Source organism: Salminus brasiliensis, chromosome 6 (genome assembly GCF_030463535.1).
Source record: "Salminus brasiliensis chromosome 6, fSalBra1.hap2, whole genome shotgun sequence".
In the NCBI taxonomy this organism is placed as follows: domain Eukaryota; kingdom Metazoa; phylum Chordata; class Actinopteri; order Characiformes; family Bryconidae; genus Salminus; species Salminus brasiliensis.
The window spans coordinates 13,842,088-13,864,622 of record NC_132883.1 but is presented as its reverse complement, the minus strand read 5'-3'; the positions used below and the strand labels follow the sequence as shown (position 1 = coordinate 13,864,622).

General features: G+C 41.0%; 1 protein-coding gene across 1 annotated transcript in view; it reads right to left on the bottom strand.

Moving 5' to 3' along the window:
- The window catches only part of sema3ga (sema domain, immunoglobulin domain (Ig), short basic domain, secreted, (semaphorin) 3Ga), a 29,106-nt gene extending 7,501 nt beyond the window's left edge, over positions 1-21,605 (bottom strand). The window contains exons 1-9 of the mRNA XM_072681733.1: positions 21,127-21,605; positions 13,545-13,670; positions 3,046-3,206; positions 2,333-2,395; positions 2,098-2,217; positions 1,289-1,382; positions 1,063-1,182; positions 783-928; positions 497-611 (exon numbers count right to left, since the gene is read on the bottom strand). Of these exons, the coding sequence (XP_072537834.1) occupies positions 497-611; positions 783-928; positions 1,063-1,182; positions 1,289-1,382; positions 2,098-2,217; positions 2,333-2,395; positions 3,046-3,206; positions 13,545-13,644 (919 nt within the window). The 5' untranslated portion in view covers positions 13,645-13,670; positions 21,127-21,605. The remainder of the gene's footprint in view (positions 1-496; positions 612-782; positions 929-1,062; positions 1,183-1,288; positions 1,383-2,097; positions 2,218-2,332; positions 2,396-3,045; positions 3,207-13,544; positions 13,671-21,126) is intronic.
- Between the last annotated feature and the right edge of the window lie 930 nt (positions 21,606-22,535).

The following is a 22,535-nucleotide window of genomic DNA, read 5'->3' as shown; positions in this document are numbered from 1 at the left end:
GGCCCTGCCAATGTCCTGACCTCAGGAATGTGAACTGTGCTTGAAAGTCAGCTTTGTGCCATGAAACCAACTCATCTAACTGAACTCTACTAATTCACCCTAAGAAGAGACAAAAATCCAACAAGAATTCTGCCAGAAGCTTGTTACTGGCTTCTTAAAGCAGCTGGTTAAGGTGCAACTTTCTAAGGGACATTTGACAAAATATTAGTTGCGCTGTATGTACATTTGTGCTGTATGCTGTATGTATAATTTTGACCCGGTGTTAATTTCAGTTTTCAAGGTTTCATGATTAAAAAAATGTAAACTTGTGTACCAAATGTTTGTGTTCTGACCCATAAACAGACCAGTTCAAAGAAATCATGAAAGACTTGCCATGACATTCATGTCCATGTTGAGTGTATATAAACGTCTGACCGCAGCAATACATGTAATTTATTGTGATTATAAAAATGAGATATGATGGTGATGGATTGTCTCCATTTTTAACATCACTCACTCAGCTCATCAAAGAAGGTCTCCACACCATCGTCACCCATCACAGAACACACCAGCCTGGCTTTCAGAAATGTCGTCCACTTGTTCACCAGGGATTTCTGGCCTCCCTCATCATTCTGTTAAGATACGTAGCACATACTCATTATGCTGTAAAGGGCAGTGATTGTTGAGAAGAATTAGTTCTAAACGAAATCTGAAGATTGGTCATTGTTCAAACATTCTCATAAGTGATGGTAAATGTTATGTGACAGGCCTGGTCTCTGAAGGACCTCTCCGAGTTCTCTCACCAGACACACTCGTCCCACTCTAGCCAACATGCCAGGGCTTGCAGTGCCTCCAGAGTCCAGACTCTTCTCCCGGAAGAAAAAGTAGAGCTTATCGTCATTTTTCTCTGAGCTGTCTGGAATCTGCTTTATCTGAACGAACACAGGTTCTAATAAACAAGGCAGTGTGACAGTAAGAGAGAGAGAGAGAGAGCAGGAAGGAAAAGGGGGATTTCATTAGTGCCTTAAGCTACTTTGTTATCAAATCACGTTACCATTACTTTTTACTTTGCCAAGTACTTACCATTAAGCCACCTCGAGTCATACTGCTCTGTCCTCACAGCTGGTCTACTCCCCATTGTCCTAAAGATGGCTGGATCTGTGCCCATGAAGTCTACATGCACACCAGAATACAGGTTCCCATCTGAAGACAGCAGGAGAGAACAGAGAGGGGAAATTAACATGGGCTTTATGTAGAGCACTGAAAATCAGACGCAAAACTTTGGGTTCTTTTGCAGGAAGAGACTCACTGATGAGAGCAGCCACATTTTCATGGTTTGGGTCGTAGGAACACTTGCCCTTTCCTGAGTCCACATATCCAGGGACCAGCCTGAAGAGGTAGTCCTACACAGAACAGACAAGAGAGACAGATTGAAAGTGTGTTTGAAAGGGCTTTTGTTCTTAATGTATCTTTTACATGGCAGGGTGGTGTTTGGTTTAGTCTAGGCTGTGGGAGGGGGGTATGTTTTCCCTTTGTATGACAACCACTGAAAAACGTGTGACTTCTGTCCCAATAGATGTGGTCTCTTCCAGGATGACCATGCCGCCATCCAAAGGGCAAGAAGGGTCACTGAATGGTTTGATGAGTATACAAATGATGCAAATCATATGCTATGACCTTCAACATCAAAATTAGACAATGCTCTCAACCACCATCATTAAAACATCGACTGAGGAAACATCTTTTGGAAGAATGGTGTTCCATTTCTGCTGTGGAGTTACATATCCAGATTCTAGGCACGTTGAAGCTGTTGTGGTTCTGGCTCGTATTAGCAAGCCCTTTTTTACCTCTGTGCAGGTACACTATATGTCCAAATGTTTGTGGACACCCCTTCTAATGAATGTGTTCGGTTACTTTAAGATGCACCCACTGCTGACACAGATGTGCAAACGCACACAAACAGCATCTCTAGTGCCTGTAGATAAACATGAACCTATTGGCACCATGCCTACTGCCAGGTGTGGGCTAGAGGGGTGAAGCCCCACAACATTAGGCTGTGGAGCAGTGGAACTGTGTTCTCTGGAATGATGGTGCTCCATCCAATGTGTGTGCGTGTACCTCAGCTCTCCAGCCTCTGTTAATGAAGGTGCAGATGGGTTTGTAAGCTCCAGTACCACACGTGTAGAGGTGAGTTCTGTTCCATGGTTCAATCAGGCGTACAAAGTTAGCACACTCACCCTAGGACACATTCACATCCACACATACATTTACATTAGAATTATTTTAGCCATAAAATAAGGTGTATAACTAAACAACAATATTATTATTATTGGAGAAGCAGAAGCAGCCTCACATGTTTTCCTTTCCCAGTCATCTGACACTCCCCCTTTCTCTGTGCTGGTGCAGGCCAGTGGATCTATGAAGGGAAAAAAAACATGAAACTGAGTACCTGTTTGGACCTGCAGGCACTACATGGATCAAGGCTACGAGCAAAGAGCTGATCTAGGATCTTATTTTGTCCACTCGTAATAACACAGTTGTGAAAGATGAAAATTGATACTAGATCATCATCACACAGTGAGTTTGAGTTTGGAACTCCTTGGTTTCATTGGGTATAAAGCAGATGAGACTACTGAATTGAGTAAGGCATGTCATGATGTTATCACAGCCTGTGATAATGTGGGATGCCATTCTCAGCATAGCTATTTTCTATACTGAGAATGGACATGTGAAAAACAAAGTGTGGGTGTGGGCGATATGACAAGCATAACATCACGATAAAAAATATATTTCCACGCTACATATTATGTTGCTAATAAGACTTTATAAACCCTAATAACCTACCTGCGTACATACATGCTCACTCAAAGACTGATTTTTGCATCCAACAATAAAGGCAGCATGGTGCTGATTATATAGTGATTACAAGCATACATGTTGATCCATGTTACTACACCCAACATGGATATGCACATGGCCAAATGACTCAGGGAAAGATTTTAGTAAGTTACAGTGAACATCCCCAAAGTCTCTGAGCTGTTGAGACATTGGGTAAAATCTACTTACAATAAGAGGTTCCTTGTTGACATTCTGCATGTCCAGCGAGACCAGGTACTCACGGCTCCCCAGGTACAGCCGTCCCTGGTCCTGGTCCATGTGGAGGATTCGGTAGTCACTGGTGTTGAAGGAGAAGCTGAACGGCCTTGCTGCCCGAGTATCCATTAGCTCTGGTGAGGTATAGATATGTTGTCACTAAAATGGACTGTTTTATGAGTTCAAGTAGCTGCTTTACTGCTAACTCATTTATTCTGCCTTAAAGATAACATGAACTTAAACTCAGGACTCATATATGCATGAAACATCTAGATCAGAGGTGGCAAACCCGGCCCGATAAATGTTCTAATCCACCCTGCCAAATACATTCAGAATCCATGTTCTCAATGGCAACTTTTTAACAGCTCATTACAATAAATCTAGTCCTCCTTAACTGTAGTGATACTCACTTGTGTCACAAACTGAGGTGGGGAATTAAGAGAAATATTGACAATCAAAACAGAATTTTTTATTCTGTTAATACTTTTCCACTGTGTGTGTTCATGTACTGTCTCCATAAAAATATCTTATCATAACGTGAGTCCGCCCCATTCAGTCTGCATGGAGGTGAACACTGAGCCACCTAAGCATCTTGAGCAGCTTGTACTAAAAAAAATTAAAAAAAGAAACAGCTGAGCAATCCAAAGACAAATAAATTATTATGCTAAATTGGAAAGACTTTAAGAAAACACAGTATAAGAACACAGTATACTGTATATTCCAGTATATATTCCTCAATAATACCTGTAATTGTGTGGACATTTCAGTTCTATTGCTACTATTAGACTTGAACCAACAGAGGGAGCTCACATCTCATCATGTGTTTTGCTCCTGGCTTTCTAAAGCCATACATCCAGAGCACATTAGAAGGTTGTGAGTTAAATAATGCTCTGTGGGCTTCTTGTGTTTGAGAAATGCTAAAACAAGAAGCTTGTCTTTCTGGTGCTCCGAGCTGCTGCTTCTGGGAGCCCTCTTTTAAGGCAAGCAGAGCAGCCTTTGAGAGTGTGAAGCAGAAACTCCAGGGAGCAAAGTGCACTTAACACAGCTACAGCAACAGCTTTCTCAAGCACTGTCTCAAACAGTTTAACCCACTAATGTTCACTCATGTATGTTGTCTGAGCTTGTCTAAAAAAAGCTGGTAAATGTAGTCTTTAAATGTAGTCTTTTTGGCCATGTATGACTTTGGTTTTTACCAACACAATACACACAATCCAAAACTGATTATGAAAAAGAAGACTGAATTGAATTGAAATGAAAGTGCAGCAAATACACTAAGAAAAATGCCACCACACAGGGAGTGTGTGCAGTTTCAGGCTAGATTTGTAACAGAATTAGGTCTGCATGCTCTGGATCTGTGATGTTTGATAAAGCTGTTGGATAGCATAATGATGATATGAGAAATTATACATTATAACAGTGTGTATCTGATTGGGTATGCAGAAAGTAATGTATCGAATGTTTCATGTCCCAAACTTGCATTATTCGACTATAGCCCTATTGAGATGAGATTAGGTAGTTTAATTAAGACCAGACCATTTTTGTCCCTTCTAAATGCGTTGTGTCCATCATTTTTATGTACCCTGCACTCCCAAGCCAGTACAAGATTCTGGCACCCTTTACCTACTGCAAAACAAGCCATAACAATAACCTCAGGTTATATTAAGCCTGTGTGGATCTGATCCTGTGAAACAGGCGTTTTCATGCTGTTTTCAGATGCTGCTGGCAGCTTTAGGCAAGTCATTGTGTAGCATAGCCTTTAGCCTACATACATGTTATGAACATGTAGCTTACATGCAATTATTACTATCTTATCGTTCTGTAGTAAAATTACATTACTCCACCTGTCCAAGTAAAACTAATCCACATAGGGCTTAGGACATATATAATATAGTGGACGACTGTCTCAGAAAAACAAAAAAAAGCTTATTCAGACATTCAGTCACACACCAGTTCACCATGTATGAATGTTTAACAGGATCAGTGTTGATGCAGTGTTGATGCCGTGTTGATGCCAAACCAATGGAAACCTTTTTAACCGTATGTCATGTAGAGACCATCAACCCTAAACAAGAGTTAATTCTTAGGAAACATGTTTTATGAGAACTAACTAAATTACACAGTTACTGGGACTTCATAATAAACTCAGAATGGTATAGGGGAACGCTACTGAGTGATTGACAGGAGTGAGATTATGAATATTATATTGTGAATTAAAAGCTCAACATAAACAGATGTCTGGCAAAGTGGAGCTTAACTAAGTCTGAGAAGATTGCGGTTCTCATTATACATGTGTTTATATGCTTAAAGGCTTTGGTCCCACCCCAGAGACACACCGCACTTAAGTCACAGCATCTAGGAGTCTGCCAGCCTTTTCCTATGGTGTGAACACACGGCCTTCATTGTTAAACAGAAATGGCTATAAAAGTGGGTGAAAGTTGATCTTGTGCTGTTTCGCTGAAGCTGATGAGCTTTTAAGAGTTCTAAGAGTTAAATATTTTAAGCGCTGACCCAATGTGCAGAGTGCTACTGTTAATGCGCTGTGAAGCCAACTCTGAAGAGGTGCATTCTGGGTGATTCCATTGCTGCACACCTTTTAAAAGCTTCACTGTGGATGAGCACTGGAACATGTGAGAATCTAGGACCTGTGTGGTTTGAAAGGAAGCTAAGGTCCACACGCCTAAATGTTATTTCAAATGGATCAACATTTGAAGCTGAATCAGGGACAAAACAGAGTAAATGTTTGCGGCTAGTCAAAACCCATACATCAGTCTAAATATGCCATATCTTCACGTCATCCAGTCCTTTTATTGCTTACATAAATATCTCTGAGTCTACATGTACCCTCCCAAAAATAGTCTCTCTCCTTTGATAGCTTCCCCTTCCTTCGGAGGTCATCACCAGGCAATCATCAATAAGGATGTTTACTTTACAGCCAGTGTGTGTTTAAGCACAGGAACTGCGTCCACGGCATGACAGCGCTGATGCTCTAAAAAGAGGTCAAGGGTGCTCGCAGGTTGCCATGGACATGGCACTTAAATAAAACCTCAGATGTGATCTGGGTGCAGGCAGGACAGAACAGGGCGGGTGTGAAGGACAAGGCTTCCGAACAAACCACTTCTCTTCTCCTTCCTCTGCCGTAAACACAGGACACACCAACACTGCCAAACGCGTAGTAGTCGAAGGTGGACGCTGCTCAGAGTTCACTACAAGATATGGATGCACTAAACAAATAGGTACAAAGGTGAGCAGAGAGAATAGGGGTGATGTAACATGCTACAGGACGTGTTCCTAGAAACTCCTCAGAGGGAACGAAGAGAATGTAGCTGCTCAGAGTCCTTGCAAGACAATATAGCATCCAACAAATAGGCAGAATTATATTAATGTTCAGAAAAGGTTTCCAGAGGTTCCAGGTTTCTAAGCATATAACAATAACCAATTACCGTGATAATCTTGTGGCTGATACTGATGCCAATAAAAGCTCATTTTCCTTTTCTTTTGTTTCATGGGATGGAGGAGTAATGCACTTTGTACCACAGGATGTCTGTAATGTTGCACATGAATGAGTTAATAGTACAGTACTATTCATATAGGGTAATCATTAAATTGCAGAGATGAGAATTTTCATCGCCAGAAAGTTCGATACCAGAAACATTTGGCTATTTACAAGTAGAAAACATGTCTGCAAAACCGCTGGTGATTCAAGATTAGGAATTGTTCATGTCTATTACTTAAGAACAGCCATATTATCCCTGAATAATCATTAAACTGTATTCAAATTCAGGTGAATGCAATGTATAATTTGCATTCTTTTTAGCTTAGCCAACTGTCTACATCACTGCTTAAAACCAAAAGCATACACTTGAGGACAATTAAAGCTGGATTGTTTTAGGCCACAGAGAAAAAATACTAAATAGAATACATGCTCAAAAATCATGAAAACCTTAGAGAAGAAACATGAAGTCCATAAGATTTGTATATCAGTGATCTGCAATGAACTACGATCACCGAGGCACTAATTGCCTTACCCCATCACCATGTAAAACAAACCCCACTAAAAAGGTACTTACACATATAAAATATTGTAAATAACACTGACAGATTCCAATTCTAACCCATAATAGGGGTGTAAGAAAATATTGATATATTGAAGTAGAGATAATAGTGTACTATAGTGTATTTATTAATGGCTTACATTTGTAGCACACAGTGTACCGGCTTCTCTGTTTTTATTATGCGATACTGTCGCACAGAAATAAAGTTTAAACATGTCCTAAGTCTGTAGAGTCTGCCCCTTCGATTGCATCTTATCGCCAGATTGTACATGACTCACACCCAGAGTTACGAGGCTATGAAGAAGCTCTTGCTGTGTCTAACTGGTCGATTTGTGTGTCCGTAATCTGCCACTCATCCATAATTTGTGGATTGGTGCGTCTGTCTATTTATAACAAAAACTCGTCTTTTGACTCTATATAGCAGTGTTGTCTTCATATCCCACTGTTCATAGATTTTATGAATGTAATTTATTTTTACACTATAACAGTTTTCTTAAAATTGAATAATCCTAATTTATCAACTGGATTACAGAATCGCAATATATTGAAAGGTGCCATGGAAGGTGAATGTAACATTAGGAGTCTTGCTTAAAAAAATTGGTATAGCAGTGGCATTATTGTCTGGGCAGGGAATTAAACCTACAAACTTCCATATATAGGGCTGTTGCGTTAGCCTCTATACTATAGATTTCAATAAATTAGAAAGGAGTGTAATTGCCCACCACTAGAGACAAAATAGGCATCACAAGCACAAAAGCAGGGCAGAAATAACTGTCTGCCAATATCCTATACTGTGCACCCCTATGTGAAAATATTTGTAAAATGTCTTGGATATGTCTGCCAAGGGTACTGTGCTTTGTAACTGAACCTTTAGTGTATTATCTCTTTTGGCACAATAGCCACAGACCATCAATGATCACGTTCTCTACAGCTCCAGAAAGACCTTTCCTCCTCTTCAGGCGCCTCCAAAGACAAAGAACATCCCTGTTGCAGACAATGAACAATCTATCTCAGAGAACAGCAGAACACTGAGAATTGGTCTTTTCCGCCCCTCTATTCTTGGAGTGAAGGAGGCGAGGACAGAGGGAGGTGGCCATCGATACTGCAGAGAACGTTCCCAGAGGGGAGGACACACAGCAGCCAGAGAAAGAGGAGTAAGGGGATGAAATGAAGAGGCCAAAGGCTGCAGATGAATTTCAGTTGAATTACACGGGCTAGAGATGACAGGATAGTGAAACAGGAACAAGGTCAATACTGAGCCAATTTCAACTGACTCAAGTCAAGAAAATTTAGCTTCTCCATCTCTTCAGCCAAGCTTTACAAAGGTGTAAAGTACATGATATGAGAAATCTGATAACTGGGACTGGTTACAACATTTCTTACTAAGCAACAATGCAAACTTTCCCATCAATTTCCTTCCAAATCCCACAGCATGCATTGGGTCTCACTGTGACTGAACCTACTCGAAACACAGGTCATTGAGAACTGGGTCAAAGGCACTGCTGCACTGTAACTAATCTCATAGTGTAGTTGGTCTACTGATGTGTTTTCATCAACCAGTTTTGGGTTCCAAGGTTTCATGTGATCAAGAAACAATACTTGTGTCTGTCATGCGTCATATGTTTTGACTAAGGCTGGTTTACATGAAACTTTCATTTTTCAGTTGATACATACTTGAAATTTCACCTGCAATGCATACATGAAGCCTCATGTGCCCTACTTGAAATCCATTTCATACTCATCCACAACAGACGCAGCCATCTACAGAAGCTTTGTTAAACAAGCCAGTCAACATTAGGGCTGCACAATATTGGAAAAAACTGACATTGCGATATTTTGTTGTTCTGCAGTCATCAGTTGTGATGTTACAAAATACAGCAATATTCAGAAGATTTCGCCAGAAGTCAATAATCCAAAATGATATGTCGTGATAATAATGCATTCTGTGAATCAATGGAGTAGTTATAATCTGCCTCTGGTTGATGTCATGGAAAGTTAGAACAGTGTGAAATCTCCTATTGTATCTAGTTGTAGCATGATGCATATTATTTAACTTGCCATAAATGACACTGCAATGTCACCATTACGATGACGATGCTGAAACAATATATTGTGCAGCCCTTGTCAACATGCTAACATGTAATGACAACAAGCAATATCATTTCAGCAACTGAAGCACTGTCTTAGACAAGAGGATAAAACAAAGGACAGTTGAGTTTTTGATTTTGTATATCACTTAAGCTGTGACAACTAGGCCTGTCATGATAACTATGTTATCAACTTTTTGTACAATATATGGACATAACCTCAGTCATTTTTGCTGACCTTTTTGCTGATCGTTCATTGTGTTTCCTTGTATGGTTATTTACACAGGAATGAACGTCACCAATATTTCAGCCCGTCGCGCAGTGACCAATGCATCAATAACAGTGCATCCTGGGACAGGTAAAGACTACCTGCTACCTGAGGCTAATAGGTGTTGTTTTTTTTTTGAAACCCAGCAATATATTTTTAAATAGGCTTCGAACTTTGACAGGCAGACAGTACGAATTGCCAATAAAATTAAAATGATCTCCCAAACTACTACCTATATAAGTACATTTCTCTTTAATAGGGTGTAATTGCATTATTGTGCTATTATATTATAAATATATGGTCTTAAAATGTTTTATCTCAATTATTTTTGAAACAATACATCGTCCAGAAATAAAAAACATTATTGTGACACATGTAGTGACAACACACATGAGCTTTATAAGGTCATCAAAAAATGTCATTTGCTAGAAGCTAGTTAGGTTAACTACCTAGCACCATGTTCTGTATGTGAATAATGCTAAATACTAATCCTGTTAACTAGATAATTATTCAAATGTCACATGACATATATTTCTTGATTGTTTTGTGTAACTGTTAAGTTGCACAGACATTATGTTCAATGTATTTTGTTCTCTACAGCAATGAATGTTTCATCATATAAAGCCAGTCTGAGAATGTTGTCTAGCACTGGCTAAAATATGGCATGATTAGTAGGTGAACTCCAGACAAACAAGGTTAGCTTATCCCAGACCTCAATAACACTTTCAGCATCACCAAGCCTTTCTCCAATAGCAACGTATCTGATATCAATACTATCCGACCACGAAGACACAAACATACTGAACATGAGCTCACAAGACAGTGGTCAAAGAACTCGGCTTATCCAAGAAGACTTCACAGTAGTGGTGTATTGTATGAACAGTTACTGGAAAGCGCAGCACGAGGCAAATATGAGCTGGAAATGCATCAGCTAATTTTACAGCTCTGGTGCAATCCAGAGGCTTAGCGCAGCTTAGTCGACCTGAACACTAATCTCATCCAGCGATAACTAGACGGTTTAAACACTTCACTATTCCTTGCTTTTTTGCTCTGTAGGCCCCATTGAAATTAATTACACATGATTACACATGATAGAAACAGGGCAGTATTAAAGCATTCTGGGGCCTTGGGCGAACTCTGAACCTTGTAGAAAGCATCTTTATCAAGATACCAACATGTTCGTCTTAAAAGAGATATTACTGATATCCATGAGACATACTTAAGACCGTTTAAAGTAGCATTGTGCAAGAAGTGGCATTTCTTGCTCCTGGGCTCCGCCTACAGTTAAGAAGTAAAGGTGCACGTATTTGTCACTGTACACTGTACAGCGAAATGTGTCCTCCGCATTTAACCCATCTGGTAGTGAACACACACTCACACACGTGTTAGGGGCAGTGAGTACACACACACCCAGAGCGGTGGGCAGCCAACTCCAGCGCCCGGGGAGCAGAGAGGGTAAAGGGCCTTGCTCAAGGACCCAACAGTGGCAACTTGCCGAGCCCGGGAATCGAACCCACAACCCTGTTATCAATATCCCGGCGCTCTAACGGCTGAGCCACCACTGCAACTTGCACTTTGAGCCACCCCTAAAGAACACGATTTACACTTGATAAAGAAACGTAGGTAAATAAAGAATGTGGACTGACACAGTAGAGTAAAATTACAGAATTCTACATAAATATAATTTGGGTTAATCAGCATTACCCAGTCCTGCCCACTTCACCCAAGTCACATTGTGCAGTTAGCAATGTGCTGAGCTAGGAGTTACATTACGCTAACAAGTAAAATGGTCAAAGACTAACAATAATGATTGACTAACGTTAGGTAGCTACACCGATCAGCCACAACATTAAAACTACTGAGTAAAATAGGCAAACGTAACTACCTGAGCAACTCTGACAATAGACTAACTGTCATGGCTAAACAACTGGGTCTCCAAAACAGAAGGTCTTGTCAGGTGTTCCCTGTATACAGTGGTCAGTACCTACCAAAAGTGCTCCAAGGAAGGAAGGACAGACAACCAGTGAACTGGCTTTATGGTAATGGGCGTCCGAGGCTCATTCACATGCATGGGGAGCAAAGACTGTCTAGACTGTCTGGCCCTTGTGGAATTCATGCCTTGAAGGATCAGGGCTGTTTTGGCGGCCTGAGGGGGACCTACACTATGTTTCGTGGTTATGGCTGATCAGTCAATGTCTGGCTATGGCTTTATGCCTAAAGGTCATAAATGTAAGCTGCCAAGGAGGAATTTGAGAGTGTACTATTCTATTGTACAAGCAAAAGGGGTTCTGTATTGAAAATGGTCCTTTGGCTTGTAACAATAGTTGAACTCATTTTGCACTATAAAAATTCTAAAAAGAACCATCTACAACCATATTTACAATTTAAGGGATCATTTTAAAATATGACGGCCTACTTTCTCATTTACAACAATGCCTGACTCAGGGCTGTGATCACACGACCGCTTTAGCATCTCTGGTATCATTCTAAAGTTCTGACCCATTTATGTGAGGTATACTTTGAAGAGTCAGGATAGAAGACAGTAAGATTCTTCTTCAGTGATTCAGTGCTTTTAAACAACTCATCTTTCAGCCTGTTTTGTACTGTAATCATACATCTCTGTAAAGTGTGTGAGTATGTGTATGTGGAGGTGTTTGTGTGTGTGTCTGTATGTGCATGAGCATACAAGTGTGTGCATGCGTGAGAGGGGTTGACAGTTGCATCAATATAATAACTGTAATTGTTTGGAATGACGCTGATCAAAGCTTCATTCCTCCACTTAAAAAAGCCTGTAAAGTGTGAAGAGAATTAGGGAACAGAACTACTTCAGTTACTTAGCCTTCTTCAACAGCTAACCTAAATAAAGAGGGCTTTATTATTGTAAGAGTATTGTATGAGTATTGTATGTGGGGCAGAATAATGCGTATTTATGGAGTTAAGGAAACGCAAATGATGACAATAAAGTCACTGTTTCCATGTTTCATATCACATCTGAGAACAGAAGCCAAGGAAATTGCTGATATTATTACAAGCTCTCGAAAACTTGAACAATGAAGAATGTGTGGTATGGAGTCGCTGGAGTGTGTTACACAGTGGGTCTCCGCCCCCCAGCCTTGGAGGGAACATCCACCTTTTGTTGTCCGTAAGAGCTGTTTTGCGATTTACAGGAACCAAGCTATAGCACCAAATGTGTGTGTTTGTGTGTGTGTTTCCATGTTTGTGTGTGCATGTATGCAGTCACATCAAGGATGGATTATGGACCAGGTCAGTGGGGCTAGTACACAGGTGCCTCAGACCACTAGGAGCCTTGTGAGGCCTCAAGCTGCAATACCTGAATGGGGCTCAAAGGACAATCAATGGTGATTAGCTGGGGATGAGGTGGAGTGATGATTATCCAACATCCTGACTTCACTAATGTTCCTATCACTGAATGCAATCAAATCTTCACAGCAAAGCTCCAAAACGTAGTTAAAAGTCTTTCCTGGACAGTGGAGTCAGTTACTCCAATAAAAACAGGATAAATCATTTATATTCTTGATTACAGAAGAAATGTGCAGGTGTCCCAATACTCTTTGCATTTACTCTTTGCATATATGTAGGACTATTTCTGTTTTTGCATTACCATATAAATTGGCTTAAATGTGAAAGAGAAGAAATAATGATTCAAGTTTGCTTTTAGACACACTAATCTTTAATAAATTAATTTCCCCCTTCTAATTTGGTACTGCCAATTACTTCCGGTTTGTAGCTCCCCATAGCACTAGCAATGCTCCAACCCCTTTATCGATGTGGCATAACGAGGCAGCCCTTCCTTGGTCCCTACGCCCCTGGCCACATGAATGAATGAGCAAATACTATATAATCTAATACTAATTTGTTTTTGTAAATATAATGTTTTGCCAGTTTAGATACATTTCCAAAGCTGTTTGTAGATAAATTGGTATAGTGTAAGTGTTGTGTCACTACCGACCTGAAGTGCAGTGTGTATGAATGCTTAGAGAAACACCCATGCATTTAGATGTCAATGGTTCATGTGTGTTTGTGTGTGTGTGTGTGTGCACTCACCTTTAAAAGCTAGGGTCACTCTGGGGGCTGAGCGTAGGATGCAGTTCACACTACACACGCACTGTGTCAGCAGTAGGAAGAGAAGGAGTTTAGTTCCCATAGTGCCCACAGATGACCTATAGACACCTAAACAAAAGAGAGAGACTCAGGTTAAATATATCACTCTGCCACCGACCGGAACGTGCTGGATGACACAGACCGGACAAACGACACAAGGAGTCAAAAATAACTGCAAAAAAATAAAAGGAAGAAGATTCGGAAAGTCAGATGACGAGGGCAAAGGAAAAGACCGGACATGATGAGGCAGTCATACAGTACATTTATCCCCAGAGCCATATTTCTTCTTCACAATAGGCGTCACAGTCAGCTGTATTGAGAAACAGTAGCTATGAGTGTATTGCAGTCATCTTGCGTCTTACACCATCACCTGATTTCCAGAGTTCCAATTAGCAGGACTGCATGTGAGTACAGTTCACAGTTCATTTCTTTATTTATGGAACATTAAAGTTAAAATAATAAAAAGCTTTACAATTATTGTCCTCCAATCATTCATTCCAGTAGCAAATACTACACATAAAACAGCCAAACAGACTGAGTACACTATTTCCCCTGGACCTGAAACTGCAGCATATTTGGGTTTTTGACATTTTGCACTAATCAAATCTCAAATCTCAGATACTTTATTGCTAGAAGCCTTTAGGCTTTTTAATGGCTTGTTCATGACCTCTCTGATTGTACCTATACATTGTGTTGCTGGCAATTCTCTTTCTGTTCCCCTTCACTCTCTGTTTAACGCATAACTGTCTTTTCCATTGAACTGGTTCTTCTCATAATGTGTCAAAGGCCTCTTTTCCACAACAGGGGAGAGTGGTTTTGAGGGTATCTGCACTGGTGGCCTTTCCTTGACTTGGGTTTTGTGGGAGGGCTGAATGAAGTAGGGAGCCGCTTATTGGCTCCATATTTGCATTACATCTATTATTATTATTATTGCATTACAATAATTACAACATTACTTAGCATATTACAGCTATACAATCTGGCACCAAGACGTTAGCAGTTGTGAGGTTGGAGCCTTCAAGAGCATCCCATGACCCTGTCACCAGTTCACAGGTGGTTGTGGCTTTTATCAACCACTTTTAATAGGTACTGACCACTGCATACTGGGAACACCCCACAAGACCTGCCTGATGTTTTGGGGATGCTCTGACCCTGTTGTCTTGCCATCATAATGTGACCCTTGTCAAAAGTGCTCACATCCTTACACTTGACCATTTTTACTACTTTCAACACATCACCTTTTAGAACTGACTGTTTACTTATTACCTAATATATCCACCTCTTGACAGATGCCACTGTAGATGAAAATAATGAATGTTATTCACTTAGTAATTGAGCTTCAGACCCTTAGGGGACAGTTTCCCAGAGAAGGATTTAGCCTAGTCATGGACTACACATTCTTTTAAATAGAAATTTGTCAACTGAAAAGGAAATACAGTCCACAAGTAGGCCTAATCCCAGTGTCGGAAACCAGACATAGAAGTTTTAGTTTAAATATTAGTTTGAGAGTTCGGACTATGCCATCAGTGTGAGGGGAGAATGAAAGTTGGGCAGAACATAGCTTTGAACTGCTTTGAACCAGAAGTCCAGAGATATAGAAAAAAGTAAGGTGTGGTTGATTGCAAAAATTTTACAATGGGCAAAGAAGGTACAGACAGAATTTACAGGACATTAAATTAAGAGTAGGAGGGGCTTCCAGCATATTCCTCCAGCCAAAATTAATTTCATAACTCATACAGAAATTTTTAAAAGTCATTTATTTCAAACATTTCCTCACTGGGAAACAGTGTCTCTAGTTTTTATACCAGCACTTTGTTCTGCCTTAAGTCCAAAAGGGGTCAGCATGTAACAGTGGCACGTCAAAAACCGCACCCCTGTGAAAAATGGCTTAGTGTGGTGTGCACCTCGGAAAAAACAACACTGCCAAAGCATCCTAAGCCGCTGCAAAGCCCTGTCACATTGTGCCACTTTATAACTTTTAGCAGGAGAACCCACCCCCCAGGCCTGTGAAGCCTGCATGCCTGCAGCCCGTTTTAGATCAGTTTCCATTAGTTACTGATCCAGGCAACCGGCTGATGACATAGTGAGGCACAGGTGTGATGTCAGTGCGTCAGTTGCAGCGGGGTGTGGATTTTTGTCCCTCTTTTCACCTTAAATAACAAATGATGGGTTATTCTAACTGGCAGCAGTGAGCAGGAGCAGACTTCAGAAACATGACCGGAACCCTGCTTCACTGTCATAACAAACACTGGAGTTTGGCTCTTCTCTTCTGCTTTGCTTCCCTGGCCAACAAGATGAGGAGTAGTTTGTGTGTTTGTGAGGCTTGGCTTGAAGAACTTTGATGTTGTTTCTCTGAACTGTTTTTCTCTTATGAATTAAATGACTTACTGCTACTTACTGCTATACGAAAAAGCACATCTTCTAACCCTTTAAACTGTGTGGACCTTCACTCTAAATCGTTCACCTAATTGACCTATTTCTTTCATAGTTCAACAGTTATTGAATTGTAAGCTTAAAGGGGGCCTTTGCTTTCATGTAGTATGTAATTATTGCAATAGTTTCAGGACATGCCCTTCACTTCCTAGTGTATACAGTCCATTAAATCCATAATGCATGGTTTCAGTAATGCCACGGAAAGCAGCAAATCTGCATACATATGCATCTATTCAGCCTACAGCAGTTTAACAAGTTTTTAGCCTAGACTGCTCATCGAATGAAGCACAACACAGGGCCGCCAATCAGAACAGAGCTTGTTTACATAATTTGGGTTTATAGGCACAATGACTAAAAACAGGGATGAAAAGAGAGATACAAGCAAATTGTTCTCTTTGACTGTCCCAGTTAAGAAAGCTGGGGTCGGAGCAAAAGGTCAGCCATGTGAACAGCTATTGTGCTCCTGAAGCAGAAAGGTTTAAGGGCCCCCCCTCAAAGGCAAAACTGTGACAGCTTAGAAGACTCGGGTATTGAACTTACATTTTTGTTGTCATGTAAAAATGCACTTGCTTGCCTACCCACACAATCACAGTAAATGGACCTAAAATATTTTCTGAACAAATAAGAGCTTACTGCCCAGATAAACAGCCTCAAATTTGAGATAGATTTTGCATAGCGCTTCATACACACACACACAAAACATATCACCATGTATTACCAACATGACATCTTGGCTAATAAACAAAGTCTGGAGTCTGCAGTGGAAACTCTATCTACTGTATATAAATCACTTCACGTACAGCCAAACAGTGGGCCACTTAAGCAGCCGTTTGATTCATTTAATCCTCTTCCAGCGGCACAGGTCCACCATGAGCCCTGCCAGACACCTTCAGTTCACACTCCCTGCACATCTAGAGGCTTGTCCCGGAATGCACTACGTGTCCAAAGTGTTGGGCGACGGAGGGAAGGAGAGATGGATGAAGTAAGAGGCCAAGAGCGAGCGTGTGATGGTGTGAAAGTGTGAGGTGCATTCACTGAAAGATGGCTATCACTGAGAGAGATGCAAATCGTAATCGGCCAGGAGTTGCTATGGATGACTAGCAAAGAACGGCAGCAAAAAAGTCTGTAAGAACACCGGGACCGAACTCCAGTGGGAAATTCCACTTTTTAAGAAGTCTGAAAGAGTTTAGGGTCAATGAGTCACTCCCTGAGGGCTTGGAAGTGCAGAAGGCTTGTTCCTATCTTTTCTCTATCTGTTTTCCTTTTCATCTCCTCAGTGCTCCTTTCCTCTCTCTCTCTTTGTCTGAGCGCAGGCTGTCCTGCTTTTTGAGCACTGCACTGGCTGCAGATCAGACTCAGTCTGCATGATTGGATTTGTCCTTGGCTGCTTCTCACTCCAGCGCAGGCTGCACGCTCAGGTGTTTTTACATGTTGCTTTTGGCTCCGGATCTATGGGAGGGTGCGGCAGATGCACATGCAAATCTTCCAAAGGCACCAGGGCCTGACTGATGTACTGTTTAGCTGATATATCATTTGATGTACCTAGACCTAATATTCTGAAATAATGACTTCATGGTTTGCATTTTTTTATTATTTGTAAAATATTTCCCTTTTTCTTCCAATTTGGTACTGCCAATTTACCCACCATTCGTAACTCCTCCAAAGCACTAGCTATGCTCCCAACACATGTCTCCTCCGATACTCCCAAAGCCACCCACCTCTTTTTGAACTATCGCTGTTGCGGCATTGCAGGACAGCCGACACGCTCGTGGGAAAGCACCGGGTCCCCAGCTTCACCACGCCAGCTAACAGACACCTATGCCGGCCAACACTGTTTAAGAATGATGAGGAGAGAGAGTGCCATCTACCCACCTGGAGAGATGGCTTGGCATTAGAACTTGCGACCCCTGGGCCATACTAATGCTGATTCCTAAACAGTAATTTTTTAATAAATAAAGATATTTACTACTAATTATTATTGTTATGAAGTCTTCCTTTTCTTAGACTCTTGGCCATGGAGGGCTGTGGTGATGAGAGGATTTGAAAATATGATCTCTTCTCTCTTGAAAAGCAGACAGTTAGACATTGCGTATATAGCTGTGAAGCCATCAACATTTCTGTGTCCAGAACGAAAAGGTTCATTTACTCAGAACTATGTTTTTATGTAGTGCAATTTCACAGCACAACAGTCGAACTGCCTGCTTAGCAAGTGTGAGGAGATCATAAGTTCAAATCCCAGCAAGGGCTCAGCACTCTATTATTAAAGGCCTCCCAGTTTGGGGGCATTGTAGTTAACTCAGAAAACACTTTGTATTCAGCTCATTCTTTCAGCTCATTCTTTCAGCAAATTCATAATATTTATAAATGGTATGTTGTAGTGAATACACTATATTGTAATATAAAGAATGAAAGGGGTCTGTTATAGTTGTATGCTTCTATGTTATTCTTTACATACATGTCTTTGCATTAACTATAATCTCCTTTATTACAGCAACACAGGCTGAACTGGCAAAGCCTAAAGACAAAGCACCATCATAACTGCACCCACAACTAAACAAGCATGAGAACAGCATGGTATTACCAGTTACATCAGCTAATGAGGTGTATGGGTGACACTACTGCCCTCTACAAGTCAGACAGGGGTTTGTTTTCCTACCAAGGCAAAGCCCATCACACTATCCCAATTAGAGTCTTTAGACAAGGCACCTAATGCTGCATTTGTCTATTTTGGCAACACAACTAAATGGTAAACTGCTCTGGATTTTCGGTAATCTGGAGTTGACAAAAAACAAGACCTAATTAACGTAAACCAAAAAAACTAAGAATTCTGGGAAGCTCTGCCCCTATGCTAGAATATTTGTATTATTTGAGTGTCTGCTGTTTATTTCAGTTTTTCTAATTTGCCACTCAACCATACACTTTTAAAGTGTTTCAAATGGTTTTCTTTGAGTGATGCTGTAGGAGAAACTTTTTTTGTTTGTCTACAGCAAAAGAAAGAGGTTCTTTTGGGTTTCCGAGTGGTTCAGCAGTCTGTTGTGCTGCCAACATGACCCAGAGATTGCGAGTACACATCCCAAGCCATACTGTTTTGCCATCAGCCGCCGGAGTCAGAGAGAGCACAATTTGCTGTGTTCTCTCCAGTTGGGTAGAAGACGCTCTCTCCCGTCATCATTCTAAAAGCAATGTTGGCTGCCACAGGTGTCTGTTAGCTGGGGTGGGGGAGATTTCTTCCGAGTGTGTCAGCTCCCTGGCAATGCCGCATTGGCGGTGGCTGGCTTTGCATGTATCAGAAGAAATAAGTGTTAAGTCCTTACCCTCCTAGTGTCGGAAGCATTGCTAGAGCTAGGGAAATTGGGGAAAGAAGGGAAAAAACTAAATCCATTTGAATCCAAAGAACCTTTATATTTAAAGCTCAAACTCACTCGCATCTAAAGCTAAGTCATTCAATCACATAAACACAGTTACACACACACATACACACAAGTTGTGTGTTCACTGGCATATTCTTGTGGAAACACAAGCCTCAGGCTAAAAAAAGGAGGTCAATGAGGGTCATGTTTCCACCTGCTGAGGTGAAAGTCCCAATCCCCACCTAATTAGCCAAGATTTCTTTCTCTTTCTCTCTCTCTTTCCCACCAAGCCCCCTCTTTCTCTCCTCCCCCCGCCCTCACATACAAGCAGATAATTCCGAAGGTTTGGAGCCAATTTCCTCTTGATATAAAAAATGAAAATGAAGATAAGAAAGCGTGTCCTACTTTTCTTCCAAAACGCTTCATACCCAGAGGGAATTCAAAGAGAGTTTTTCAGGACACGTAAGGAGAGCTGGAGTTGTCTGAAGGTGACTACAACAAGTACTGAGCGCTAGACATAACAGGTAATACGAGAAAGTGCTTGATTTCTGGACAATGATCAATCACAGTGTTGGACTAAACCACAACGACATTAGTGTTTCACCATAAAAAGCCCAGTCAGCCTCGGCCTAGGCTGATACAATCACCTTAACAAGAAATCTGCACAAAACGACTAAGACTGTCCAGCATCACACACCTCCTTTTACATGTGAATTACACTGTATATCGTCGCTGTCCAGTGAAAAACATGTATCTCCAAAATTGTGACTTTACAGGGGAAGGTTCAAAGTTCTGAACTTTGAATGAAAGTTTATGTAAAAGTTTATTTCAAGGAATTTAGAGCATTTCTATTGGTCCATTCACCCAAAAACCATGGATTAAACAAACAATGGACAGAAATGGGGATACATGGTTTTCAGCAGATCGTTGCGACATGCACACACACACACACACACACACACACACATTTTAGAGTAAGAATACTGATTCAGACAGCGCTAATCATCTTCATGCGCACTAATTCTACAGTAATGTGACCCAGGTCTGTCTGAAGTGATGAACTTGTTAAGTGGCCTGTTTGCTGCTTTAACACTTAAGTGGGGATTGGCAGGTATAAACTGTTATATTTTCATGTATGCATGCATTATGTATGACCAGCACTCTGCTGGAATGGACGAAATATGAATTATGAATACTAAAAGCTGAATCTATGACGTCCATTACATCCCTCTCCACACGGGGCATTTATCACAAATGGGTCCTTCATTTTCCCTCCCAAATCTGAGCTTATAGCAAAAGATGCAGGCTTTCAATGAGCAAACCACACTTACTTTTTAACACAATTGAGAACTGTCACTCATTTTACAGATGTTAGAAATGTAGAGCCAGTATCTAGTCTGAGCAAAAAAAAAAAAAGGTCTATAAACTCTAAAACTGAATTTTACCATTTACACAACAAATAACGTCATGAATAAATTCAATGAGCAGTCTTTAAGTTAATGTTGACAGAAATTCAGTTTAGTCGTGTCATTAAAAGGACATTTCTATAAAAGAAAATATTTCCAGCTACTGATGCTGCCACTACAGTTACAGCTAGCTAGGAAGACATAGGCTGCCTATTTACATAGGCTAGACTCCCTCAACTGGATAGAAATGCTATGCAAGTAGCTATGGCCAGTAAATAGTAGCAGATAGCAAACTAACTAACGAAAAACGCAAAAGTAAAAAAGATAAGACCTTACCTTATTTCTTCTTTTCACTTGATCCCTTTTCCTTGCTGACAGCCGGTTGCAGAAAGACAGCCCACGGTGACTCTGAGGCGCAGGTGAGACGTTATCGCTGCATTCCTCTGAAGTCTCTCAGCGTTTAAAACTGTGGGAAAACTCTCAAACGCTCCGTAATGTCTTTCATTTGAATCCCTAGGCGCGACCAAAGCCTCCTTCTGCGATAAAGGTTGAAAAATGTGCAGTTTGTGCACACCCAAGCGGCTGTCTGATTGTCCTTATCTGGGAAGTTGTGAAGATAAAGGCAACAAATGTCAAAAGGTGTTTGGCTGCTCTCGTGAGAACGCTCACAAAAGCCCACTGCTACTGAGTCAGAAGGAAGGGGACGGGGTCCTCTTGTCACGTAAGCCCCCACTCTGTGTGCTGCAGACTCCGGGCTTTAAGCCGTGGCAGGTGTTAACCGTTGGGTCCCAGTAGAAGTCTCTCTCCTTCTACCACACGGTCACCATCACGCGTTACTGTTCCCCACCCGTATTCCGCGAAGTCCCGCCCTCCTGCGCTGCGATTGGATAGTGGTTCGTTCTCAGAAACAGTTCGTGGTAGGTTAGTGAAGGAGGCGAGATTGCTCTAACCAATCGGAACGCAGGAGAGGCGGGATCTGTGGGAATACGGGTGTGAAGAAAATAACGCCACCGTGGCTCCAAACAAGCGGAGTTTAACTCATTAGACGCCAAAATAACAAGAAACAAAACGTCCCTGTGCTGTTTTAGGCGAATTAATAAAATTAATATACAAAAATAGAATTATGCAAGTTTTTAAAAAATAATAAATCGCAAAAATATATATTTATATATATTATTTTATTTATTTTATTTTATTTATATTGAAGCTAATGTCACATTACATAGCTTTTATGTCTTTTATCCCATTAGGGACATTTTACACGTTTCTACATGATAACTGCAGCGATAATAGTTATCTTAGTGTATTGGATAATTACCTGTAATATGTTAATAAACACGTATTTCCATTTACTACTGTGCTGAACTTTAGTTGAACTACTTTGGTTTGACTGACAGCTGTCACATATTTCAGCCGTCCGAGAAACTTCCCGGATGAAACTGTAAGAAAATGGCCCGAAGAGTTTTCGAAAATTCCCCAGATTCTTCACTTAGCGTTTGGGGGACTAACGACAACGGAGACAAAAAAGCCACCGAAGGGGGGGAAGGGTTTGGTGAAAGGACTTTCTCCTGCACGGAGAGTCAGTGATGTAGTCTCAAAGAGCCTTTGGTGTCTATTCACTTTGTGAACTGCGTGGCCTATTGAAATGTCACTGCACATTTGCCAATGTATGAACCTCCCTGCTGTGTAATACTGTGTCTGCGTGTCTTCCAAACAAACGGCCACCAATGGAGAGACTAGGCCTG